Raw genomic sequence first — 12,067 nt, forward strand, 5'->3', positions numbered from 1 at the left:
CGCCGTCCCCTGACCCCCCCTGTACCAGGCTGCTATCAGAGCCGGGGTCGTCACTCCGGGGGGGGGGTTGCAGGATGCCCTGTGCACCCTGGAATCCAAACAGACACCCAGTTCCTTCTGTCTGCTGCGTCGGACTCATTCAATAGAAACCTTTTAGCAAGAAGAAATAAAAAAAATAGAAATGAAATGATAATGCAACCAAAGCCTAACAGATCTTAAACTTTACCCAGTCTCTGGAGGGATACTTAAGCCAGACTTGGAAACTTGAACCTAAAAACACCCATAGCTACTTTAGGCAAGGCAAGGCAAGGCAAGTCATCCAACATAGAAATGATGAATTTCTGATGCCGTGAAGTGTTTTAAAATTAGTCCACTATTATTTTCAAGGAGCAATTTTTTACTCAATCACAGTTCCCAGTGTGAGTTAAAGGGCTTAAAAACAGATCAACTTCTCTCCGCTCTTTTTCCATATTGGTGTTTGGCGTCCCAAATCACCCACAAATCTTACACCCTCTTGTCAAAGAAGCCCACATGTCACGCTGTTCCGGGTGCCTGACTTGACCTGGAGACTTAAAGGGTCACAGTGGTGTAGTGGTTTACACTCTCACCCAGTGAGCTTTGTGAGGGTTTGAATCTGGTCCTGGCCCTCTGTAATAGACTGGCGAACCCCTTTAACTAATACATTTGTCCAGTGGTGGCCTAGAGGCTAGAGAAGTGGTCATGGGATCAGGAGTTTGCCGATTTGATTCCCACAGCAGATTCCATGAGCAAGACCTTTGACCCCCCACCAACTCCCCAGTGTGCCATAATCTGACTGCCCAACGCATCCCAGAAATAGGATGGGTCAACGCAGAAAAGGGAATTTCCCCATGGGGATTAATAATGTATGATTAGTTTAGTTCACTAAGACTATTTAAACAAAGACCTGGACTTTGAACTAGACTCAGACTGTTTTAGGTGGACTCTTTGAACTAAGTTGAGACACTTATTTAAAATGAGAACGATGTTAACGAAAATAATGACTTCACATCAGATATAGTTTTTCTATTGAAACTAAAACTTTTGAACTCTTGCTTGTTGTTTGCTAATTTCTCTCCAGATGTAAATCATAGGGAGCACAGTGGTGTAGTGATTTGCACTCACACCTCACAGCAAGAACATCTCCAGTATTATTCAAGCCAAAACAACTTTAACTTTGTGAGAACTGCAGAGAAGATCCCTACTTGTAGTTTGTGTACAAGGGCAGTGAAACAGTGTTGAGGGGAGGGGTACATCAAGGATCAGCTCTGAGCCCCTCCACGTTGGTATTGACGCTTACAGATGATATTATGAGGCAAGAGTGCTAACCATTACAAGTATCTACTCTCACCCCAACTGTGCATATATGGAGTTTCTCAAGGTGGTCTGGTTTCCTCCCACAGTCCAAAACAAAAGAAGAAGCATTTTTGGGGACAAATCGTTGATTCAAATTGCCCCGAGGTGTGAATGTGACTGGGTGCGACTGTGGTGACTTGCCACATCAATCCAAGGTGTTCCCCTGGTATAGACCCTCTGGGCTCCTAATTCAGAAACTTGTTTGTGTTGTGGAGTAATAAAAGGCCCGTACACTTGGGGTAAACTCCAGGTACTGCTTGGAGGACCTCAAGTGTCAATTTCAAGATGGCTGCATTCTTCACCCGTCTGGAGGACTCATACATACATAAAGGTCTGCCACAGTGTTGCCTGTGCAAATGAAGTTATGATGGTGCTGAACTTAAATGCATCATGGTATTTTTATTTACACTCAGAAAAACACAGCAGTGGGACATGCAATGTTGTAAATATTTCAACTCCATCATCCATTTCACTAAAGAAGTGGTTTCATCACAAGTTAGGAATGTAAAAAATGGCCCATTTTTATATATTTAGTTTAGCAGAGAAATGGGCTTCAGATGTAGAAATGTGATGAAAGTACATAAAATCAATTGCCTGCTTCAATATGTCAATACGATAAAATATCCAGTGGGGTTAGTTAGAATGTAATAGATACTCTGCCGGTATTGAGTACTTTCAGAAGAGTACTTTGCACATGCACACAAGTGTTATATGCACTTTTACCTGCAATTTGAGATATACATTGGACTTGTACTTGAGTACACAGTTTCAGGCCATTCCATCTCTAAGTGTGTTATTAAATGATGACAATGTACAACTTTCTCAAACTACATAACTGAGGAATGCTACAACAATAGGCTATATAAACTATTATTAAATGAATAATAACTAAATGTAAACAGACAAGTCTAAAGTAAGTTTCTGAATTCAGCATAACCTTTTTCATTTCACTCACATCACCTGTGAAACCTATAGTTTACGGAATTTTGTAAATAAACTCACACATATTTTGAATCTTTAAAAGTTCAAACATCAATTATCGCTGTTAAGAGTTTAAGAGCGCAACATGTGAAGCATGTATGTAAAACCACTTTTGTGCATCAGGAGGCAGTAGTGAACTACTGGAGTTTGGCAGTTTGTCTTGTAGTGAGTGAGCGTCAACAGGCCCAACCTCTTTCTTGTGTCTTCATCACTTGATCTGCCATTTCTTTTCTTTGAGGACCGAGGACAGACTAGATGCTGACATTGATGGAACAACTCCAGAACTGTTCAATTACAGACCGTCTTTAAATATTTGCTTCAAGACAGAGAAACCTGGTCGACAACACACCCGGTGTAAAATGTGCAAAAGACAGACCCACTGGTTAAATCGACACCAAACAGGCAAAGTGGATCTTCAATGTAAAACTTAAACGACTTACATTAAGACGATGTTTTCTTACAGTGTGTGAGGTCAGACTGCGGTATAAGAGTGTTCGCACATTTTTTGTTAATGGACAATCTAATTAAAGAACCGAGTACAGCTAACAAGAAAGTGTCTGTGATTAAAAGATAATCTGTGAAAAACTACTCAGTATGGACTGAAACGACCCCCTCACATACGCACAGTTAAAATAAGAGACCAAGATAATCAAAATATCAATTTTATTCCAATGAAATTGTTCTACTTCTAGCAGTAGCTCTCCTTCAGATGACTTCAAAGAAAAAAACACTAAAAAGACTTCAAAAATTCTCATTAGGTCTTAAGATTTTACAGTAATCCTGCAGTGGATCATTAGAAAACATGCATTTGAGCACAGCAGCTTAAATGAACAATTTTTATACATCTCCAGGGGAATGCAAACCTCCCCCCGTTGGCAGTTATATTAATTACTTTGTGTAGAAAAGTGTTTTCATAAATTTTCTTCAGCATAAATATAAATCCTGTCGAGCCTACGTCTCTATGTCTGTGAGGAACATCTACAAATCATTTGCAATGTGGATTTGAAAATGAAAATTATGACTTAATTGTTGGAGCAGTTTACCAGCTGGTGAACTAAACATACATTTTTCTGACACCATAGTCACAAGTAAACCTATTAAACGATCGGAGTAAAGGGAGACGATATGAAAATACACAGTGAACCCGAAATAACAAAGAAAGCTGGGGAGTCAACAAGCAGACCCACTTCCAGCATTGGTAAAAGCGTTTCCTTCACAGCAATAAATAGCATCATGCAAATACAAAAAAAAAAAAAAAAAAAAAAAAAGCCTTGAATTAATGATTTTTCCTTCAGAAAGAGACAAAAAGAGACGGACTACAAAAAAAATGACATTACAATTAATACTTAGTGTAATCATACATAATCCCAATTTTGCAGTCAGCCTAACTACAGAGCATCGGAAACAATTCTTCCAACACACACACACTCTCTCACACACACACACACACACACACACACACACACACACACACACACACACACACACACACACACACACACACTTAGTTAAAAACGTAAGTATTGAGGAAAAACAAAATGGAGCATTTTTTTTTTTCACAGGACTGGAGGTTCAGTACAGAACATAATCACCCCAGAAAAACATTCTTGATACTTTTTGGAACTAGAAGTTTAAAAAAAACTAAACAGAGGGAAAATAAGAGGATTTTATCACTAAGGAATAACAAATACTTTAGCACATCCGTAATACCTAAATGGTGGAGTAGAGCTTTATCAAAGCAATAAAAAAGTAGACAACAAGGCACCATTTTAAATATTGTGACGATCGAAAAACAAGAAAAGATCATAAAATACAAAAGAATTGTGTAGCTGTTGGTGGTAAAGTGTCTGCTGTAAGCTGGCAGACGTCTCAAGATTACCGGCGAATACTTCCAGGTCGTGAGCTAAAAAAAAAAAAAAATGAATTATCTATAACATTAAATCATGTGTGAATTACTTCATTTTGACATGCAAGTTATGGCAAATCTGTTAACACAGCAGCCTAAACACGTACCCGGGATAGGGAGGGGGTGGAGCATCGTGCGGTCCACTTCTCGCTATTGCCTGTTCGTAGGACGGCAGCCCTGGAGGGTCATCATCTTCCAATTGGGGCGGGATTCCCGGGGGAAACACCGGCTGCATGGACACTTCCTCCAGCCGTCGTATAATTAAAGTAGCATTACTTCTCCTCCTCCGACGTACTGGAACAGAACTGCGAGAGGAGAGTGGATGTGGCTATCGCATCACTCACTTATGACCTACTTAAGGTGTTCAGGTATCAAAGGTTAAGTCAACTTTACAGTTGTTCTACAACATGAAACACAGGTCTACATTTTCATTGCAAGTCCATCAGTTCAACATTATCAGGAAAGGATTTGACCAAAAGTAGTCGGAGCTGCAGATATTTTGACGATAGATCAATCACTCTACCGAATTCTAATCAGGCGCTATAACTACGTCGATGAAATACAGATTTACGTCAAGCTTTAACCAGGAGACCAGAGTCCAGTACAAAGTCCAGCACAGAAACTGGATTACTGCCGTCTTTATTGACAGGTGATTCAGAAAGACCAAAAACTACAAACGTGTACGTCACTCCGGGTCTCAGACCTTTGCACGGGCTTCCTTTCACTCAAAAAAGTGAGTTTAAAACACCTGTGCTGGTTTAGGGAGCTCGGAAAGTTTTAAGCCCAATGTATCTGGTGGTGTTATGAACCATCCAAACCTGCTTTCCGTGTTCACATTTTAGTACAAAACATGCAGAGGCTGCTTTCAGTTTTTCTGTACCGACTCCGAGTTCCTTTAAGACAAGCCTGAAGATCTTTCACTTAAGCAATCATTAGTTTCATGTGACAATGTGTCTTTACCCGTTGTACTAAGTTTGCTTCTGGAGCTGCTGTTCACATCCGTTAATGTAAAGATATTTAAATTCCCTAGTTACTGATATTAGGGCATGATATTTTGTGTAAATCCCTGTAGTGATGTAATATTAATAATAAAAAAAAAACACACTAAGAAATTGAATTTCTTTTTTTTTTTTTAAAGCGCTGCTGATTATGAACATTTCCAAACCCTGCCCATTGTGGCCAAAATGATCAGGCTGCTTGATTGATGAATTCTGAACCTGAATTACAAACATGTTGTACTTCAGGTGCCATACAGAGGGAGTGAAGCGGAAGAGTTGGGAGTGTTGGAAGAGAATCAGGAGAGACAAGTAGAACTAAGTTTGGGTAATGAGGCTCCTCTGACTCACTTTCCACGGCTTAAGCTGTTCTTGCATTTGCCTTGACAGAAATACCAAATCAGGAGTCCAGCGACAATAATTGCCACTCCAGCGGTGATGAGTCCCACCAAAAGAGACGTCACATCGACCCGTGACGACTCGTTCTTGCTATCTGTAAATAACCACAGTGAGATGATTCATAGAGTCGATGAGTTTTATGACAGCAATGGGAGTGACTATAAGTAAGATAAAACAGGGTGTTTCCACTTCTCCAGCTCGTACACAGACTCTCTGGGTTTGTATGCTTTGAAGGACTGTAGTTTGAGTCCCTCAGATCAGAAACAACCCAAAAAAACAACAACAATTGAGTAATCACAACTAACAACAAGTAAACAGAGCTGGAATTTCACCAAGTGTTTTGGCTGTCGACCCAGCTTGTAGCTTTAAAACTGCCGTGCGTTGTTGAACAAGTGGTGCAACAGGTTTTAAAAGTATGAATAGCAAAGGGTTTTTTTTTTTTTTTTGTGTGTCATGATTGACAAATATCCCTCAACAACATATGATACCTGTCATGCTTATTATATATGCAGTCTCTTGTTACATACCTCAACAAGAAATATAGGAGTACCTCTACATTACCTGATATGTATATTTTCCAGAAATTATTCTGCAAATGTAAAGAAAGAACAAAAGGATGAAAACCTTACAATCAATGCTCTCTTCTTGAGCTTTACGAAGACCACTGAGTAGCATCACTTAACTGTACTCGGGACATCCTCAAAGACCTCCCTTGCTTCTTCATAATTGCACACTTCTTCGTAGCACTCCCTTTCGAGGTTTCCAGGGACGAAAATCTCAAAGTCAAACCGGTTGAACAGCAGGTGGCGACCCAGGAACGAGTTTGCGTCCCCCTCGTCTACAAACACTAAAAAAACAAAAAAAAAAAAAAACAAAGTGCACAGGCCGATTGGCAACTCAAGATCTGAGACAACCGCGCGAGGAAAATGTATTGATTACTAATCTTTAAAGTGAGACACTTCACCCTCATGGTCCCGTGACTCTTCGGGCTCAGAGAGCAGTCTCCTGACGCAGACCAGGCCTCCGCGGGTCAGCAGGTGAGACAGGAGGATCAGACGGAGCAACATGGTCAATCCTGCACCTGCGCGCGGACACCAGAGGCGGATCAATGACGGCCCACCCGGCTTCCCAACACTTTCACTTGACAAACCGACCACGGGTGAAAGTATATTGTCCATTACCTGCAGTAGAAAGTGGCTCATAATGGTGGTCAGAGGTCAGCGGCAGAGAGAACGCAAGGTACGGGAAGGAGCGGCAGGTGCGTGCGTTGCGCGCGCGGTCTCCGTGCCAGCCGGGGCCTCAGTGCTGATAAGATGACTCAGGAGTCCGCGGTAGTTAGCGACAGCTGCTTTACCTTTCTTTCTTCACCGATCCTCTCCCACAAACACACAGAAACTCCACTTTCAAATGTTACAAGGGAAGAAAAAAAAAACCTGAACTTTGACCAAAACTTGTCTCTTAAAGAGTTGAATCAGCTCCAGAGCAGTGAGAAAAAGAGGGTTTGTTTACTCCCAACAGATGAACCCTCAGCTCCTCCTAAACTACCTGCCAGACTCGACTAATCGATCAAGTTCACCTGGATCACACCATGAATTATGGAATGCAAAGTGAACGCTAGATGGCAGCGGAAACCACATGTGGAGACAAACAAACATCAGAATACAGCAATTTTTAAGCAACTGTACAAGTGAACACGTACAAGTCAGTTCACAATTCTGATTAACAAAAAAAATACTCAGACCTGTCCATAATCTTAATAAAGAAAAAAGAAAGCATACTTTATTAAGGCAAGGGACGTTTATTTATATAGCACCATTCAGACACATCGCAATCCAGAGTGCTTTCCTTGGGAAACTCTAAAACAATAAAACACCTTAATCTAATTGTGAAATTAACACGTTTAACTTTGTGGCAGTAATATCTCATACATAAGTATTACATCTGATTAGTAGTGATTAAGGTTTCCTAATCTTGTTTGAAAACTTGCCACTGACATTGACACGTTCACATCAGTTTATATGTTAAAAGTAACAAGGAAGGAAGGAAATGTACTTCGGTCACAGAAGGACAAGCACAGAATCTAGCTCTGGAAATATAAGAGCCTCTTGTGAGCTGTGATTGATGAGGTAGTGTGCACATCAGGGATGGCCAACTGTGATCATTATAGAGGTCGCAAAACTTCTGCATCTCCAAACCTTATCGAGGGCCAAGTTATACAGAAATGATAAATACTGCCGCTCATTATCTTAAAATATCTTTATTTTTCATTCAACACTGTTAATATGAACAAATGATTGAATGAACACTTATATACAAGACAAGAAGGAAACACAAAGTGATTCACGAGTTAGTAAAGAAAATAGTCCCAAGAATGAAACTCCCGTCCCAGCAGCACAATGAATGCTCAAAAGGACAAAACACACATAAACACGATCTTGCACATACAGACGAGTAGCATACGTTTCTATATCCACACCCTCACCCTCACACATACACATAATGAAGATGAGGACAAGAGTTCATGAAATATAATATTAAACTTTGTAAAATAATATAAATGAGTAAATAAATGAAGAACATGCTATTAAAGGCAAAAGAAAGTTACATAAAAATTTTAAACATTATCAAAAGATTAATTAAAGGATTGATTGAAAAAAGAAAAAGTCTTGAGTTTTCCTGTAATACATGTAATGTTCCAATTGCTCTCTGGTTCCTCAGGAAGACTGTTCTTGGAAGAACAAAGGACATCTGAGGGCAAAGACAATTTAAAAGGAACTAATTACTCATTTCCTTTTAGATTTTCCATTAAAAAGAAATAATGAGAAGGTAAAGCTATTACTTAGTGTTTGGAACCACATATTTCTATTACTGGATTTTCTGGGGACAAATTGTAATGATAAAATAAGCTTTGGTGGAAAGTCAAACGTTGTAACTGTGCTTTTTAGTGGCTGTGGATTTTAACAGAGGTTAATCATTATTTCTCATTATGTGTAAAAGATTAGGAAATGTTGCATTCAACCACAAATTTCTATTTGATGTGGGACTATTGCATGAGCGTTGGGGGGAGGGGCGAGTTGCAGTCAAAACCCTGAGAGGGAGTGTCATCCTCCCACACCTTGGGAAGCCCCTCTATTAAACAATCAGCTTGTTTAATGCTTACAATGCAACATAATACTGTTTTGCAGCAGTGACTTTTCCAACTATGGTATCATGGTTTTGGGACATACCAGAAAATCAAAGGTCAAAGGCTTTACTTTGTCTAAACATCTCAACTGCCTCATTCTCAGCGACTTGTTTCATGTTTACAGAAGATTAATGTTTCATGGATGGGCACAAATTCTTTTTGTGACATAACCCTATCTTTTGGCATCACAGCACTAAAAAGGTACTAAAACCTTTCTCATAAGATCACTCAGTAGCTCGGGAGTTGGTGACTACATCACCGACTACATCACTGAGCACCTTGTATGGAAAAACAGTAATATCCATCCATCTTCTATACTGCTTTATCCTGTTTAGGGTTGCGGGGACGTTCAGTAATACCTGAGTGATTTTTTTTTAAGAAAAGCGGAATCTGTGATAACGCAATAGTTTTTTTTTCAGCAATAATGTTTTTCACTATAGCAACACCCAAGACACTCCAAACATGAAAACATGCAGTCGTGCTCGTGAAAGAGGACACGGCTCTGAAAGCAGAGCATGTCTCATTATTAGTCTACTATCGTCCATAATAGTGTTTATGTTGTACGCTCTCCATGTAAATAGATATATCGAACTCAGAGCCTCCAGGCCTCTTGGACAGTGTTTATGTAAAGCAGAGATAGGATACAAATGAACATTATCTTGCAGCCTACTGGATGGTGCTAATTGAAGAGCAGTGAGAGCTCCTCTCTTCTATTTGGCTTCACGTCTGGACACTGTCAGGCGCTTAAATTTACCCAAAGGAATGTCGATACCAAGAAAAGGGGTGAGGGATATGAGAAATTCCAGACTTTGTCGACTGTGTGACATCAGGCATTGTGTCCTTACGCTTTTGTTATAAAACCTAAGTTACAATGATGAATAGGACTTAATAGGAGAAACTATAAACCCTTGTTTTCGGCAAGTGACCGAAATTTCTTCTTTCATTTCATCTTGTTTCTATCAAACCAAGCACTCGTTGTGGGTTGATCACAGTCAGATAATACATGATCAATTGTTTTGCTCTCTGCTCCAGCAAAGCATCATTGACCTGCAGTCAGTTCACCCGATTGATGCTTTTCAATTGGCTGGTTTTTAAACATAAATAAACAATCAAAAACTATGTTTGCTCACTGTATTGTACACATTGCAAGTTTTCACACATATGCCCATGCTGTTGGTAAGTCATATTGAGGGTCAATTATAACAAAGTGGTGCTCAATGGCACCACTCTACAGAAATCCAATGAGAAAGCCTCCAGTTTTGAACAGTTTTTCCAGCTAGAAATTGTAAAATACGAGTGATTTTATTCAGTACAATGTCTACAATCATCTTATATATTTCACTTATGAAAGTTTTAGATTTACTTTGTGTTGAAGAAAACAGCCTCATCATTTAAGGACTAATAAAACCAAAGAAAATGTACCTTTAACTGACATTACACAAAGTGTGTTATTCCCCTCAACTATGTAGATTACATGTCATTGTAGGTCATTAAAAACAAATGTTGTCACAGTGTGTTAATGGTAGCTCTGTCCAAGTCTTTCTAATGACGTACAAATCAATGAAATCCAGTATAGTCCATATGGTGCCAAATATAACATTGCTCTCTCATGGCACTTCACATTTAAATAACATATTGAGGAAGAGCACACGTCATTATTCCTCTTCAGCATACTTTAACAAAAACGAGTGAAAAAAAACCCCAGCTCAAATACTTATTTGTTATGCTTGCCGAGTCCTCAACAACTTGTTCTTATCGAAGCAGGATTGCACATGTGCAAAACCTGCTGTCTTTTTAAGCTTATTGCACATTTTATGTAAAACCCTTGACATGAAAGTAGAGGTGGAAGGAGATGGAGCAGAAGGATAAAATAGAAGATAAGATTGACTTAAAATGGTAAGTGCAGTACTAAAGTAAACAACCACCCTGGATATATATTAACTGGGTTTAATGTGCAAAAAAACAGCCAGTAAATAAGCTCAGCTTACCAGTAAGAGGCCATTTATTTTTTGCACTTAACGCTGCAGAATTGCCTCTGTGACTGCTATTCGAAGGGGTCACGGTGCTCAGATAGACCATCCACACCACGCAGGGACCATCTGTAATACTGCTGCTTAAAACCCCGTGAGACAAATTAGACAGTTAGAAATAAAGTAGCTGAGAAGGGAAAAACAAGTGTCAGCTGAAAGATGGAAATTATGATGTAGGGGCTTTGCAGTCTGTTGAGCCTCTGCTGCTTTAGTTTCTATTTGCGCTGTGCTCCACCTTGCGGGTGGCTCCGATGAGGTCGCGCTCCTGAGAATGTGTTTTGTGATTTACACCCTCTGATAAGAGCTGGAGATGCTGCTCCCTGCGGGCAAGTGGACTGAAGTGAGCAGTGATGTTTAACAGACCTCTGGTATGATAAAGAAGGAGCACACTATAGAGTTAATGTGTACCACTAATGCCAATTGAGTTTAGGTATATTCAAGATAAGGACTGAAATTATGATGGAAATAACAGCAAACAGGTGAAGTTAGTAAACACTACATTTAATCGATGGGTGACGGTTGTTTCAAGAGTGCAACGTCAGCAGTCTGCACTCCCAGAAAGACGCCAACAAAACTCCCTTTTAACACCTTTTTGCCAGCGCCATATATCACATGTGTCATTAGATTGCAAATTTGAAAGCTGTGGAGTGAAGAGACCATTTTGCCACAGAAGTGGAGTCCAGATTGAGGTGACCTTTGTGTTTTCCACATTTGAGACACATGGAAGAGGCGGTGACTCTGGCTGACTACAGCTGAACACTGTTAACCTAGCAGAAGGTTTAAAAACTGCAGTTGCAGTGAATCACCTAATGCCGAAAGTGTTGACGTTACAGTAACGCAGCCCCGACTTCAGCAGACAGGGTCATCTTGAGTTCACATTACCGTTGCCACCTCTGATGTGTTTCAGGACAAGTGACCCTCTTGTTGCAGTCCATTTCTCACCTGGAGCCACAGCTCATCTAGTAAACTGACTGGCATAATGTCCTTAAACTCAAACCAGATGTCGACAGCTGTGAGAGGAAAGACTCCTATTAAAGTCACTGTATGAAAAGACAATACGACTAGTGAGGTATTTCCCCCCAAAAGGATTTTACTGTATAATTATCATGCATTAATAGTGAACTATGTACTTGACATAAAATTGTTTTACATTCAAAAACAACCTGCATATTTGATAAACAAACCAAGGAGACACAGG

The 12,067-nt window shown here is 39.9% G+C and overlaps 1 protein-coding gene across 2 annotated transcripts; it reads right to left on the bottom strand.

The window, feature by feature from the left end:
- Positions 1–3,001: 3,001 nt before the first annotated feature.
- Positions 3,002–7,216, bottom strand: prrg4 (proline rich Gla (G-carboxyglutamic acid) 4 (transmembrane)). 2 transcript variants are annotated; one of them, XR_013935165.1, is made up of 8 exons: positions 6,837–7,216; positions 6,620–6,736; positions 6,339–6,502; positions 6,217–6,244; positions 5,608–5,749; positions 4,369–4,566; positions 3,820–4,258; positions 3,002–3,782 (listed from the first exon to the last, which is right to left on the bottom strand). XR_013935165.1 is itself a non-coding variant. In XM_080458470.1 (7 exons), exons 2-7 carry the CDS (start codon positions 6,720–6,722, stop codon positions 4,231–4,233), a joined length of 663 nt encoding a protein of 220 aa, XP_080314596.1. In that variant the 5' UTR covers positions 6,723–6,736; positions 6,837–7,216; the 3' UTR covers positions 3,002–4,230. The 2 variants fall into 2 exon arrangements, 1 of the variants encoding a protein (XP_080314596.1); XM_080458470.1 differs by having other exon boundaries at positions 3,002–4,258.
- Between the last annotated feature and the right edge of the window lie 4,851 nt (positions 7,217–12,067).

The sequence above is a fragment of the Lipophrys pholis genome (assembly GCF_963383615.2).
Source record: "Lipophrys pholis genome assembly, chromosome: 2".
Taxonomy (NCBI): domain Eukaryota; kingdom Metazoa; phylum Chordata; class Actinopteri; order Blenniiformes; family Blenniidae; genus Lipophrys; species Lipophrys pholis.